At 29.1% G+C, this 16,881-nt stretch overlaps 1 protein-coding gene across 1 annotated transcript in view; it reads right to left on the bottom strand.

Annotated features, from left to right (window-relative positions):
- dpr1 (defective proboscis extension response 1) overlaps positions 1-16,358 on the bottom strand; it is a 215,374-nt gene extending 199,016 nt beyond the window's left edge. The window contains exon 1 of the mRNA XM_065513057.1: positions 16,070-16,358. Coding sequence (XP_065369129.1) covers positions 16,070-16,358 — 289 coding nt within the window. The remainder of the gene's footprint in view (positions 1-16,069) is intronic.
- Positions 16,359-16,881: the final 523 nt, after the last annotated feature.

The raw sequence follows: 16,881 nt of genomic DNA on the forward strand, positions 1-16,881 counted from the left end.
AAAAACTTAAAATATATGCGCTTATATTTTAGTACATAAACATAAAGTAATTAACCATGATTCGCGCGATGTCCAAAAAAATACATAACAGTGTTCCCAACAGTTAGGACTCATTAAATTATACCAGGAATTAATATGGCTAAACTTTTAAAATTATAATTGTTCTTCTGAGAAAACGATAAATATATATATTAATTAATCTTGGTATGAATGAATGTCAGTATATTGATCGTGATGTAAAGTAGCATACAATCTTAATTTTGATCTCAGTTAAGCAAGTAGTAAATGTTTCCCTTATATACAGTAATTGTCACTAATGTCTGATCACTTGGCTGACTCCAATTTATATATTTTAGGTAATTTTTTATGTGCTATTACATTATACATCCCATGTTATCTAGCGTAAAGACAATTGTCACTGAAGTGTCTCTAAGTAATCTATAGTGTAGTCACTTTAAATTGTTTACTGCATTTGTCTCTAAGTTATCCAAAAGGGTCAATTAATCCCCAGTTACGATATGCTAGTCACGTAGCTAGTTATGTAACCGGTTGTCACCATAAATGATAGGAAAATCACTAGTTCAGTAGAACTGCTGGGAAATGACTGTAAGGAGCGGTAACTGTGTATGTAGAGTTAAGAAGTCATTCGATAACGAAATCTCTTATTAATCGGAATTGCAATGAAAACTATTATGACTGTTTTCGATACATTTAATGAATTTTTGATACTTAGAAAAAAATCTAAAGTTTTTTGAAGCAAAATGTTTGAAATGGTAATTGTCAACTGCTGATAGAGAAATGAAGAACTTAATGCCAGTTTCTCGATGTCGAAAGAAGTAAGTCTATAACATTCAATGCTATTTCTATAACAAAAACGACAAAAAACTTTTTGTCCAGACAATATATTGCCCATTGTCGACAAAAAATTATATTTTTATTAAAAACTTGGATTATATGCATTATATGATAAATATGCATTTTGAAGTAAAATATAACAAAATATGAATTATCAACAAAATATGCAAAAATATGCACTAACAAGTCGATGCCATTTTACAGCAAAATGTGCGATTCGTATAGATAATTGGTCTACATTGTATTTGGACGTTCGAGAAAAAACATGCATTTGCATATAAATCCGTCCCGTAGTTATAACTTTTCTCATAGGGTAACATAGAGACGAAACGTAATTGTCAAAAACCTATCTCTTGCAACAAAAAAATACATGCTAGACAATGTTTTTTGTGTTGGTGTATCAAACATATGATTTGTTGTATTTTTGTTTGACAAATCTGAGTGTCTCGTCTATATGTATAATTGATCTATGACTTTTTTATTTTTACAGTTTTTTTTTTTAATTTTACGATTTTTAAATTAAATTTTTTTTTTAGAAATTTAAAAGCTTTTGAAATTTTATATGGTTTTTAAAGCTTTTCTTTTTTTTAATTCTTCATTTACATAACCGAGCCCTTAAGGGCCTTTTTACCTTTTTACCATTTTTAAATTAAACCAATTTTGCATCACTGATATAATGGTTATAGTTTGTTTTTTGCAAAATCAAATTCTTAATATAGATTCAGATACGAAAAGAGAATTAAAGATTCATTGCAGACTGACTGATCTGTTTTCCGAAATTCAGAATCGCAAAGTTTAATGACAAGAAAAGATGCAATTGAAGCTCCTAAAAATTCTTCGATTTCGTCCTATTCACTAGATTAATTCTAGTGATGAAAATGATATTGATAGTGATGAAAGTGACGTTGAACCAATTCCAAACCGATTCAGACCTAATTGATATTCAGTGATTCAGATTAATCATGCATATTTACAGAATTTCCTTAAAAAAATTGTTAGCTCATTTTTTTAGATCATTTTCACTTTTTCTATAATTATAAATATTTTTGTTTATTTTTTTAAAGTAATTTGTTTTTATTGTTTAAGTAAATTAAATAAATATATTTTTGTTGATTTTTTTATGCGATTTTGGTCTGATTTTTTAACTAAAATCTGAATTTATACGGTTTTTCAGAATTTGGGAACGAATCATTAGTTTTTATATGAAGCTAGAGTATCGTTTTATGCGAATTCAATTTGTGCGATTTTTTTGGAACGCATCTATCGCATAAAACGAGACCTGAGTGTAATGTCATATGATGACAACGCAAGAACTTGTACAAATTTTGCATGCGAGATAAAATGACAAATTTTTGAACAATCTCATTATGAGCGATGGAGCACATTTTCATTTAAATAGATATGTTAATAAACAGTCCTGCCGAATTTGGGTTACCCAAAATCATACAGCAGTGCATCAGTGGCAAGTACGCCCTCTCAGACGCATGGTTTAGAATTATAGCTGATAAGAGTTATCGATCCATATCCGGGGTGGAATATCGGACCATGTTAGAAAATTTATTAGGAAGTTCTCAATAATCTTGACATATTATGTATTCCTTCAAAAAAAATCAATGAGTCAATCGAATCATTAACATGATTTATTATTTAACCAGTCAATTCTGGTTTGCATACTAACTGCACTTAAATTAAAGCACAACTTGTTTAATGAGTATCACTGGCCTAATAAGGGACCAGATATCAATTAGGTCGCTTTGGGATACGCTTATGTCTGTACCATTATTTACAATAAATCTAAAGCAATTTTAAAGTAAAAACAATTTTCGCTTGACAAATATGAACATTTTTGTTTATACTTTCACTTAAGTTCCAAAGACAAATTTTGATTTACGTTTTGAAGCCACAAAGTGAATGCAACAACATGTCATTGTAATCTGTTCTCATCATTCTAACGTACTTTAAGTGGATAAATACCATCCATGAAAGAACCACTAAAATCCTTTAACATGACACGAACATACACACATCCACTATTTTTACACTTAAAGCAGGCCTTGGAAAAATGTTTGTTCCATAAAAGAAACAATTTTAAAAATGCCCAACATTTTTAGAAAAAAATTTAAATTCAGTTGGATGAATGATGAGAACAGATCTCAAACGACAAACAACATTTACACAATATGAAGTGTAAAAAAAGCATATGGAAAGTATGTATCACAGTGTAGCTTCTTTTTTGTTTAGATGAAAAAGAGAATTTTTACCACAACATTTACACACAGGAACACACAAATCTTTATCGCCCTTACATTTAGTATTTTATAGTTTTGCCACTAAAAGGAAAAACATAAACCAACCACCCTCATTGTATATGTTTTTTAGTTGTGGCACCAAATCAAAATGAGCTCATGGGCACCACGATGCAATAATTTCATTTTTTTACTACTTTTCGATGTAACGAGGATGTGTGAGTGTGTAAAATAAAAATCCATATTGCATTGCTACTACGTTGTTGTGCCACAATCAGGCAAGTGTAGTTTGATGATAATAATCACTTCAACTTGTTTTACAGTCAGCACAGTCTTGCCACATGAGTAAACTTTTAATATGAAATATGCAAAATTTTTACTAAATATTTCATTTAAGCAGTTCAAACTATTCCCCAAAATCACAAAATAATAATAAATGCATTCCTATAAAAAACACAGTTTTGACATTTGTAATTCACAAAGTCTTAGACATGAATTTGTATCTATCTAGGATAATATTAACCCGTTTCTAGAAATTCTAAGTAAAATTTTTAGATTATAAAAGATTTCATTCAAATTTGAAATCTTTAAACCAATCTCTGACAACACTACTGAGCCTGACACTTTTTAACAGAGAGGTTTTGCAGCAGAAAAGCAACAGCAACAACAATGATAACAATGGAACAAACGTTTTGCAAGTGACACCAAACACTTTAAATTTCGTTACTTTCACTTCTGTTTTTCATGGTTTTTTGCATTTTAAATATTAACGACAATGACCAGAATTCCGCTTTCTGAACCACGTTTAATTCTACACGAATGTGTGGTGTAGCTGCTGCTGTTGTTCTTGATTTAATAAACGAATATTTATGTCACTGTAGCAACCATTGCTGCACACTATGTACATATGTACATATGTTTTGTAATAGGTTGAATTGTACTGCTTTCATACATATTGACTACAGTTTTAATATGTTACAATCAAAATATACTTTAAAATATATTATAAAAGTGATATACTTCTGATTATATATAAAATAAATTTAAGGAATAGAATATTTTCAGAATGTAACAAATTATATGCCTAATATGTTTATATCGAGCCCTTAGCGCCAAATTTATTTTCATAAAATAATAAGAAATACGTATATTTTTAATTACGTGTTGCACATAAATGTGCAAATGGGGCTAAATTGTTTTGAATGCACGTAAGTACATTATAGCCACCTAAAAGTTTCTTCGGATTTGACAGACTTTTCCTTCGGTTTTGACATTAACTTAAGCTAGCTTATGCATATTATAGTTGGGCCTTTAAGCTCTCTAACGTATATATTTTTTCTCTATTTTCCTTATCTATCTATCTATATCAGTGTTGACAATGACCAGTGTCAATGAACAAAATGATGGACAATTTTCACTTGCGAAGATTTTAATTTATCCAGGAATTGGATATATGAAATTATTAAAGCAAAGTCAGCAATCTCTTTTTTTTAGTGAACTTTTCTAATTTAATGAATTCTTGAGATCAGTCAAATATGTCAATCCCAAAAAAGATTTTAACAAATATTAATCAATGTTCATTCGGAGATTATTCCATTGGAAATTTTTACATTTCTATTAAAAATTTAACAATATTTAAAAAAACTAGCACCTACAGTGGGGAGCTCAAATGAGTACATGTTTCTATTTTGTGCACTTCTTATGGAATAAAAATAAAACTAATAAAGCAAATCCAAAAATTTGTTCTGTCATTTATTTTAAGTTTAATATGTGATCAAATGAATTACAATTCAAAACAAAAAACATCCAGTTCTAAATAAAAAAAACACAAAACTAAAGTAACTCGCATGTACTCAATTTTGCACCCCACAATAACTTTAGGGAAGATTTGCATTTTTTAATTTTTTTTTTTTCAAATAAATTATTTTTTACGTAAATAAATTATTACACGCGTTGGCATATTTTCTATCAATTATTCATTAACTTTATTTGGAATAATCTCTCTCGTACTCAATCCGATGCTAACGCTCGTACAAATTGGTAGGAGTTAATCGGTATTGAAAAATAATAACAATAGACCTCAAATTTTACATGAGTAATTCCGCGGTTTGTATAAAAGCACTGAGAAACTCATTTTCGTATTTAAATAGAACTTAAATATAATTCATATTTAAATACGAAGTCAAAAACTGGCTCTAAGTAGACTAATATAATTTTTTGATCGTATGCGCCATAATCAATGGAAAAATAAAATAATTTTTTAGTAGTCGGTCACTAACTAAGAAGAAATTATAATATCTTGTGTCAAAGCATTCTAAATTTTATGTTTCTATGGCTCGATATGAATCTAGTTATCATATTTCTATAACCAATTTTAAAAGCGATGTCACGTTCTTCGACCTGCACAGTATTGAGTTGTATTGCACGCAGTAAACATCTGTGCAAGCAAGTTGACTGGCTAGATCGCAGGATATTTGTGGGTTATTTGATAATTATCCAAAGCATACAATGTATGAACAATAATCATAAAATGGCAAAAAAAAAAAATATCTTATATAATACATAGTACAAATTTCGTGGTAATATTACCAATTTTTCAATAAACGATTCATTCAAAAAAAATGGTATAAATTGGAAGTAAGTCTCAATTGTTTTTTATAATTTAAAAGTAAATTTTTAATTTAGCTCAAGTTCATTTATTATAATTACTCTGTAGTAACTCAAAGAACACCACTTTAAATTAATTTTTTGACAATTGGCAAATTTGAATGCTTTTTATTTATAGAAATTTAATGGTCTGAAATTCAAATGATAAATGTTTAAATAATTTCTCTTCTGGATGGAAAAAATAAGAAATTTTTGAAATATTAAACTTAAAATGGAGTTCATACATCATTTAAAGTAACAATTTTGACTTAATCATAAATTTTTCAATTCATTTAACATTACTTTGAAGGAAATAAAAAGAAATGTGAGAAATTATTTTTATAATTCATCTTCGTTTCTTCTGTTGTGTTGTTTTCTCAGCTTTCAATATTCTTATGTACTGGATAAAATGGAATATTATTTATTTTAAAATGTTCTTGTAAATATATAAAAATACTAATAATTCATTTGTTTTTGTTGTTGCTGTCGCTGTTCTTGTTAAATTTTACATTTTCTATGGCTTGTTAACTATAAGAGACCAAAATGATTCTAATAATTCATTTTTAGCCACGTTATTTTCTACTATTCTGTGTTGAATTTTATTCCATCCATCCATTCATTCATTCTCAGTAGCAGTAGCAGCAGCAGCAGCAGAAGTACTAATGTTTTGTAATAATCATCAAAATTTATCACTCGAAAATGTGCACGAGAATACAAAACAAGAATACTCACAATCATCACAATGCCCGAAGAAGTACAATACAAAACTTTAATTTGAAATTGGATTGAGATTTTTGAGGAAGACATACAAGATGAAAAACCGAAAAAAAAACATCATGAAAAATGTAATTAGTTCTTAAACGTCTTCAAATATTGTACGATAAATGATAAATTATTATTTGTCTAAATGCAAAAGAATGAGAGAAAAAAAAACCAAGAAAAAGTTAAATGGCAAATGAAATACATCTAGGCAAAAAGTCACAATCATGGCCAGAACATAGAACCGTTTCATTTCGTATTAGATATTTTTCTTTTGCTATTTATTCAATGTTAATTCATGCATTTAATATGCAGTTGATAAAAATATCCTTATTTATTTAAACTGAAAACGATTCCCATAAAGCAAATAAAACACAGAACCGAACAAAACAGTAATAGACAAATGGCTTTTAGCCATTTTGACAAATATGCTGAACATTGTTTTGCAAACAACAACAGCAACAAAAGTCAAGAAGCAGATCTTATAGATTTTAATAACTAAAAGTCCATTCTCTGCTAAACAAAAAGACAACAAACAAAATTCAGTTTTGATGACATTTGTGGTCGTTTTAAAAACAACTTTAACTTTATATATGGGGCATTTCATGTCAAGTGAACCAACTTTTGAAATCGATGTCTTCCGATCGGGATGAAATTTGCACCAAGGTTAGCTCTATTGGATAGTAACTCAGACACAATTTTTCAACAACATCGGTCGAGAACTCTCTGAGTTATAGGGGGTAAAATTTTGACAATTTGGTCAAACAGGGGTTTGTTCTTATCCATGTAACTTATTACCTATTGTTCTTAGCAAAATGTGTCCCAAATAGTATAGATAGCTATTTCTTCGATCTTTCGAAAAAAAATAAAAAATTTTTAATATTTTTTTTCCGAAATCAAAAACTTTTTTGACTTTTTTTTAAAATACGCCCTATTTTTTTTTTTTTTTTTTTTTCTTAAAATAAAGTTTAGATATTTTCCTTGAACACCTACTTGGTCGCTTAGTGGGATGCGAGTGGGATATCTATCAAAATAAATATTTTGTAACTCAAAATATAAAATTTTTGACTTTTTTTGCAAAATCAAAAACTTTGTTGACTTTTTTTTTTCAAAATGGACCCTTTTTTAATCTTTTTTTTTAGGTCAAACAAAAGCCTAGATATTATCCTTGAAGACCCTTTTGGTCGCTTAGTGGGATGCGAGTGGGATATCTATCAAAATAAATATTTTTTAACTCAAGACTTACAATTTTTGACTTTTTTTTTGCAAATACGATTTTTTTTCCAAATGGGCCCTTTTTTTAAAATTTTTTTTGTAGTCAAAAGAAAGCTTAGGTCCTTTCCTTTAAGATATTTTTAGTCCCATAGTGGGATGCGAGTAGGATATCTATCAAAATAAATATTTTGTAACGCAAGACATACAATTTTTTAATTTTTTTTTGCAAAATCAAAATTTTTTTCCAATATGGGCCCTTTTTTAATTTTTTTTTTTTGCTCAAAAGAAAGCCTAGGTCCATTCCTTTAAGATATTTTTAGTCCCTTAGTGGGATGCGAGTGGGATATCTATCAAAATAAATTTTTTAAAAATTTTTTATTTTTTTTTTTAAATATTTTTTTTCGAAAGATCGAAGAAATAGCATATATACATATATATATATGGGGCATTTCATGTCAAGTGAACCAACTTTTGAAATCGATGTCTTCCGATCGGGATGAAATTTGCACCAAGGTTAGCTCTATTGGATAGTAACTCAGACACAATTTTTCAACAACATCGGTCGAGAACTCTCTGAGTTATAGGGGGTAAAATTTTGACAATTTGGTCAAACAGGGGTTTTTACTTATCCATGTAACTTATTACCTATTGTTCTTAGCAAAATGTGTCCCAAATAGTATAGATAGCTATTTCTTCGATCTTTCGAAAAAAAATATTTAAAAAAAAAAAAAAAAAAATTTTAATATTTTTTTTCCGAAATCAAAAACTTTTTTGACTTTTTTTTAAAATACGTCCTTTTTTTTTTTTTTTTTTTTTTTCTTAAAATAAAGTTTAGATATTTTCCTTGAACACCTACTTGGTCGCTTAGTGGGATGCGAGTGGGATATCTATCAAAATAAATATTTTTTAACTCAAGACTTACAATTTTTGACTTTTTTTTTGCAAATACGATTTTTTTTCCAAATGGGCCCTTTTTTTAAAATTTTTTTTGTAGTCAAAAGAAAGCTTAGGTCCATTCCTTTAAGATATTTTTAGTCCCTTAGTGGGATGCGAGTGGGATATCTATCAAAATAAATATTTTGTAACGCAAGACATACAATTTTTTAATTTTTTTTTGCAAAATCAAAATTTTTTTCCAATATGGGCCCTTTTTTAATTTTTTTTTTTGCTCAAAAGAAAGCCTAGGTCCATTCCTTTAAGATATTTTTAGTCCCTTAGTGGGATGCGAGTGGGATATCTATCAAAATAAATATTTTGTAACGCAAGACATACAATTTTTTAATTTTTTTTTGCAAAATCGAAATTTTTTTCCAATATGGGACTTTTTTTTAAAAAATTTTTTTTGCTCAAAAGAAAGCTTAGGTCTTTTCCTTTAAGACCTATTTTGTCACTTAGGAAGATGTGAGTAGGATATCTATTAAAATAAAAATGTTGTAACTCAAGACATTCAATTATTGACTTTTTTTTTGCAAATTCGAATTTTTTTTCAAAATGGGCCCTTTTTTAAAAATTTTTTTTTAGTCAAAAGAAAGCTTAGGTCCATTCCTTTAAGATATTTTAGGTCCCTTAGTGGGATATCTATCAAAATAAATATTTTGTAACTCAAGATATACAATTTTTGATTTTTTGGCAAAATCAAAAACTTTTTTGACTTTTTTTTAAAATGGGCCCTTTTTGTAATTTTTTTTTTGCTATAAAGAAAGCTTAGGCCTATTCCTTTAAGATGGTTTTGATCGCTTAGTGGGATGCGAGTGGGATATATATCAAAATAAATGTTTTGTAACTCAAGACATACAATTTTTGTGTTAAAACATTTATTTTGATAGATATCCCACTCGCATCCCACTAAGGGACTAAAAATATCTTAAAGGAATGGACCTAGGCTTTCTTTTGAGCAAAAAAAAAAAATTAAAAAAGGGCCCATATTGGAAAAAAATTTTGATTTTGCAAAAAAAAATTAAAAAATTGTATGTCTTGCGTTACAAAATATTTATTTTGATAGATATCCCACTCGCATCCCACTAAGGGACTAAAAATATCTTAAAGGAATGGACCTAAGCTTTCTTTTGACTACAAAAAAAAATTTAAAAAAAGGGCCCATTTGGAAAAAAAATCGTATTTGCAAAAAAAAAAGTCAAAAATTGTAAGTCTTGAGTTAAAAAATATTTATTTTGATAGATATCCCACTCGCATCCCACTAAGCGACCAAAAGAGTCTTCAAGGATAATATCTAAGCTTTTGTTTGACCTAAAAAAAAAGATTAAAAAAGGGTCCATTTTGAAAAAAAAAAGTCAACAAAGTTTTTGATTTTGCAAAAAAAGTCAAAAATTTTATGTTTTGAGTTACAAAATATTTATTTTGATAGATATCCCACTCGCATCCCACTAAGCGACCAAGTTGGTGTTCAAGGAAAATATCTAAACTTTATTTTAAGAAAAAAAAAAAAAAGGACGTATTTTAAAAAAAAGTCAAAAAAGTTTTTGATTTCGGAAAAAAAATATTAAAAATTTTTTATTTTTTTTTTTAAATATTTTTTTTCGAAAGATCGAAGAAATAGCTATCTATACTATTTGGGACACATTTTGCTAAGAACAATAGGTAATAAGTTACATGGATAAGAAAAAACCCCTGTTTGACCAAATTGTCAAAATTTTACCCCCTATAACTCAGAGAGTTCTCGACCGATGTTGTTGAAAAATTGTGTCCGAGTTACTATCCAATAGAGCTAACCTTGGTGCAAATTTCATCCCGATCGGAAGACATCGATTTCAAAAGTTGGTTCACTTGACATGAAATGCCCCATATATATGTATGTATATCTATCAGTTACCCAGCACTTTTGTGTAATTTACTAGTAATTTTATCTAACGCTAGTATAATAACAAATAGATTACAAATCTGTGGCGGTATGGAAAAACTAGGTAACTCCATTGAACATATTTCACTAATTATTAAATATGAATTTATGTTATTATGCATGCGCATTAAACAAAACATAATTTTCAATAATGTTAAAGATTTCTAGAAAATCGATGGCAGTTTCCAAAAATAAATTTTTTTCAATTTATTTTTATATTTTACGAAATTAAGACAACTTTAGTAATCATTTGTGGAAACCCAATTTTTCCAAAAACAAACTGAAATCAAGTCGGAAAAAGCTCACGAGAAGTTTTATTCAATCTTTAAAACTCTAAATTAGTTATAGACACTAAAGTGGCAATTGACATGACGCTAGATTACCTGAGATGTATGTATGTATGTATGTATGTTTGTCAAATGACCCAAAATATATAAATTGGAGTCATCCAAGTGATCAGAAATTAGTTAGAATTACTGTCTCCAACTCCCATTAACACGAATTCTGAATATGTGTTAACTAATAGTTACACTGACGGATAAAATTATTTTTGTATGCAAATTGTCAGTACAACTATTAGTTAACACTTAACCAGACTTCATAATAAGCTACGTTTCTGCATACACAGTAATCGGCACCGAAAACGAAATTCCATACATTTACACCGAAAAAAGTTCGTTTCAGAAATCGGCAACGAAAATTGGTAACGAAACGGCACCGATCAGTAACGAAAAACCTGTCATTTGGGGCTGGAATGAAAACAACTTCGATGCTGTAAGAACGAAATTGTTTTAATTATTTTTTTATTTCAAATTTAAAGATTTTGTCAAAAATAATGAAATTCTATCCAAAATTAAAAAATAATTTCGTTTCTGTTTTATGCCGCAGCGCACCCAACTGAAACGAAAACAATTCAGAAACGAGACGGTGACGAACACAAACGTTTTTCAGTTTTCGTTATCGGCGCCGATTACGGTGTATGTGGAAACCCAGCTTTAATGGGGGTATGGAATACATTGACTACTTCGAAAACTACTGGGTACTTCGTTGTAACTACCATAATAAGGATAATGAGCAGGACGATGATGATGACTCAATGCATTGCTGAGTTGCTCCAACCTAACAAACTCTAAGTTAAACGTCTTCAAAACAACGGTTTATTTATTTGAAACTTGAATCTCAGGTTTGTATTTCCAATTTTAAGTGTATATTAATTTTGATGGTGTTTTTTTGTTGTAATAACTTCGGTAGCTTTGAATTATCGCTATGAAACCAAAGTCTTCAATCACACTTTTATCTTCATCAAAATCCATTACATTTTTCAAAAGGTTTTACACCTATATATATTTAGTGGTTTATAAACTAATTGCATTAAGCCCTTATTTTATATGTCATACAGTTTATTTGCATTTAAATACATTTGAAAATATATCCTCGTCCTTTTATAGTAACAGCAATTGTTTTAAAATCATTAATTCAAACATTTATTTAAGAGTTTAACATCAAATCAATCTCAATGTAACATCAAATCAGAATGTTTGTTGGGCTTTTTGTGGAAACTCAATGGTAAATGGCCCGACCAGCAATACGTATAAAGTATTCGGTCTTGTTTTTACTACAGTTCTTGTTTACAATTTATACCAAACTTGTCCGCAGGATATGTTGCCGTTTTCCAACAACATAAGCAATATTTGCATCATTACATACATCTCTACTGGCTCTTTCTCACTCGCAATAGAAACCGCTATTATTGTACTTTCAATACAATTTTATTTTTCTAAAAACAAACGTACAATCAAATAACCGGGCAGAGTTTGAAATAACGTTTTTTTCTTACAATGTTTCCATTGTTAGTCCTCAGCCTACGAGGCTTTTTTTTTTTTGTTAAATGGAAACCAACTTTAAATAGAGATTGTGAGTATTAAACAAATACTGAAACATATTTGTAAATGCGAAGGAAATGCTTTACTTCCCAGTAGTTCTAGGAGACAGTACCGAACTAGTGATTCTACCCATCATTTAGGGTGGGAGCTAGTTACTTCAATTGCCACGTGACTAGTCATTTTAACACGGGCATGTCCTAATCTCTTTTTGATTATAATGGGACTGTCTAATAGCTGGACCAAAGTAGGCAACGCATTGGATTCACATACTGGTTACATAGCGTCAGTTACCTTGCTCGTAGAACTACTGGGTAATGTTAATTTTAAGTGTGAATGTAAGTGTACGATTTTATGATTAAGTGTGAGTGCAATTACAAGTGAGTATTTTCAAATGCAGACATTTTTATGGTTATATACTTACAATGAATGAGTGTATAGTATAAGAATGTTGATTTATTCTATATTCATTATTTCTTTTGGTTTCTTATACTTGTAGTGATTGCGTTATTTATTATTTTTTTTTTTAATTAAAAATAAGAATTTTAAAAACTGGAATATTTATGAATATTTTTCTAAAAACCCAACAAAAATATACATATATTTAAATATGTAAAATATAAACAGTTAGTAATGGCTTCAAGGATACATTGCATCTCGCATTTGCAACAATATCGTCATAACTAAAATATTGTAATTTTTATTAAATTGTTTGTTTGCACTAAATATTTTAACATATAAAGGATTATGGAACACTTATCGGAATATTCAGAAACAAAAATGAAACGATGTGCATGAATTGTACTTTGTATTAACGAGCATTAACATTTTACTTTTTGGACCTTAAACGTAACAACAGAAGTAAAATCATGTGTTTGAAGGGGCCTTTAACAATGTGAAACCCGAGTCGATCCTTAAGGCTTTGTTTAGTTTGGTTAAACTATTTGCTTCATTGTCTATTGTATAAATACTAGTGGAGGCTTCATAGTCTACATGATCAATGTAGTGTTAAACGGCGGTGCAGTGGTTGAGGTACTACAGGTTATGCACTGTAAAGATGGCAAGACAATTGAGATTATGAGCTTAAACATTCCTTCCAATGACTTCTGTAGAAGTTTTCATGATGAAGACGAACACCTGTTTTGCCCTAATTTATCGGGGACTGCGATAATAGGTGATCATGTTCTGGCGAATAAATGGAAGGTTGATATTAGGAAGATGGATTGGGTTAATTCGGCGTCGAATCCCACACCGATATGTGGTGGATCTGTTTGAGGCTGAACATGATACTTTAGGGTATCATAAAGGGACCAATTCTAGGACCCAAGTGAGCCGGTGTTACTGGCCTTTACAACCTAACCTAAACTAGAGATTTAGATAAAATAAATTCAATAAATAATAGAAATACTTAAATACATTTCACAAAAAACGACATTTTGAGTTAAGCCGTTCCTGTCACAAATAAGCAAATTAATGAAGCCCTACAAAATAGAAGCACAAATACAATATTTGGAATAAAAATATGTGAAATATACATTGACTATATAGAAATTCAAATATAATACTTACTTGGAAGAGTGTAAACTCTAAGCACATAAATAAATTACAAATTACTAATTTTAACAATTAACTAAAAGTTTAACACCAGTGTTGTAATTTTATTTCAAATGGCTTGTGATATATTTAAATGGAAAAATCCTTTGGTTAAATTAAGTATTTATGCCAACGCACATGTAGTTCAAAAACCACCAACAATTTATTGTAATTTTCTATTTACATTTTTGTAATTTTCTAACAAGAGCGTAATTAACAACAAATAGAAAAAAACTTTATGTACGACCTTGTTTCATTCCGGATGAAGGGTTTCAAATACAGGCATTCAAGAAATAAATAAATATGGGGAAGGGAGAGAGAGAGAGAGAGAGAGAAAGAGAAATAATACATCTCTTAATTGCCAATTCATTTTTTATTTACAAATGACATTTTTTCTGTTTAGGGTTTTATTTCAATCCATTAAAAAAAATAAAAGAAAAACTGTTTACAAAATGACTTTATTTTGATCCTTAATTCAACAAAAAGTTTCAACACAAAAAGTTAAATGAAAACGAATACGAAGCAGTTAACAATTTAATTATAAACCTTAGCCCATTAAATTGAATTAAATAATTAATTTTAAACAAAATTGTTTGAGCTTTAAATAGAAGAGATTATTGGGTGACCCTCAACATTGGGCAATGAAGAAATCCCAAGTAATTTGCTGTAAAAACCAAACAAAAAAACAAAAAAAACAAAAAGGAATGCTTAAAAGTGCAAACACTAACATTAGTGTGACCCTACATATGTATGTACATATATCAGACAATGGAGGCTTAATCTGTATGTAATCTTTTTAGAAAAAACCGAGGGTTCTTAATAAATTTTAAGCTATTTTAGATACTATTAAATAATATTTTAGAAAATACTTCCTAAATATTGGAAGACAGTTCAAAAAATAACTTAGTACAATCACCCGAAAATAAATCATTCGGAATAACTTAAAACATAAAAGGTATTTCTAATATGTTCAAGACTAATTTGTAGACTACAATCGAAACCGATGCAAATCTAACAATCGTCCCAAAAACTACTATTCGGCATAATCCGAAATATTTTTAATATGTTATCAATTTCTAAAGTAATTTAATGCTCTTAAAATTAGAGCATATATCAGTATGTTTTTTGGTATCAGACATCACTATATATAACACTTTTGGGTAATTCTATCTTGAACGGAACACTGTTATTTTTGCTGAGGATTTTTGAATATCTTTAGCTTTGCTTAGAAGTTTGGTAATTTATTGCTTTTTCCATTCTAAGATTTTGGTATCGCTATTCAAATTGTTGGCCTAATCATAAACCGAAACTGAACATTCGGTCGAACTCCACAAAGTTGTGATGTCCGTAGAAAAATACTTTATGTAGGCCTTTACATTTATCATCAAAATTTCAAAATGTTATTTCAATATTTTGAAATCCAGACCTACTTTCTTCAATTCGTTTTCACCAAACAAACTTTGCAACTACTCCACTATAGGTAGTAGAATGTTTATATTGTGTTAGTGTTTATGTTTGTAACGCCCAAAAATGTTTGTCCACATAAAACGGATCAATCCATAATTTACCATAGCTCCCATATAAGGCCGGCCCACTTCCAAAAATTACTCATCAGAAAAAAATCATTGAAATTTTAATAGACAAGTGATTTGCACATATATTCAGAGTAGGGTATAATATGGCCGGGCTTGACCGACTATACTTTCATACTTGTTTTCTTTTGTTTTTTTTTCTACAAATTGACCAACAAAATAAAAATTTCTTAGGAATTCAAATAATTTGTTTTTGTGAGAAGTTTAGGAACAAAAATTGTAATGAAATACTCAAATGCAAAAAATGTAAGAGAAAACCGACCACAAATTACAACGAAAGTAAATTGAGCTAAATTGTTACAAAGAAGCAAATAAAGAAACCATACAAGCGAATGAACGAACAAACGAAACAACAAATGAATAAATAAATAAATTAAAATTCAATTGCAATTAAATTTAAAAAAAAAATCGTTTTTATTTACTCACCTTTAATCACAGAAAGAAAAATTAAGAAAATTAATCCGCAACGAGGAAAATAATGTCTCGCCTTGTGTTTCTGATGATGATGATGATGATGATGTTGACTGCGATGATGACGGTGCTGGTGGTGATGGTTGCGTTGATGGTGTTCGTAAAGGTTGTGGTGATGTTTCTCTTCGTGGTAATTCTGTTCTTCTATCTGTTGTTCTGAATAAGATAATCTCAATGAAGTTAACGATGGTGGTCTACGTGGTTTTTTGTGATGCTGTTCTTGTTGCTTGAGATTTTGATACATTTTGAATTTGGTTTCTTATTCCAACTGAAAATACTTTTTATATCGTATTTCTTTTTTCTTTGGTTTCTTAGACACTAAACACTTTTGTTAGAAATTGAATTAACAAATTATAATTCGTAACATTACTTGGCTTATTTAAATGTTGTTTATACTCCCTCACACTTGTCCACATGCCAGCCATCGAACACTTCGTTCCACACAGAATAAATATCAAAGCGGGCGTAAGAAATGACTTGACTTTTTCTTCGTTTTTTAATTTTTCTTTATTTCTGTTAAATTGTTTTGCTCACCTCACAAAGTAAAAACTTAAAAAAAGATTCAATTTATTCCAATTCTTTTGATTATTTTATATTCAGCAGGGTGGTTGCTTAATAAGCCCTATTTGGGGGGACTTTAAGAAAAATTAAAATACAACAGCAACAAAAAGTAATAAAGGAAACGACCATAGACTAAAAAGTGCCAACTAACGGTTTTCGTCTTTTTTTTCTATTTTAAGTATTTTATATTTCTTTTTTTTTTGTCA

The sequence above is a fragment of the Calliphora vicina genome, chromosome 5, assembly GCF_958450345.1.
Source record: "Calliphora vicina chromosome 5, idCalVici1.1, whole genome shotgun sequence".
In the NCBI taxonomy this organism is placed as follows: domain Eukaryota; kingdom Metazoa; phylum Arthropoda; class Insecta; order Diptera; family Calliphoridae; genus Calliphora; species Calliphora vicina.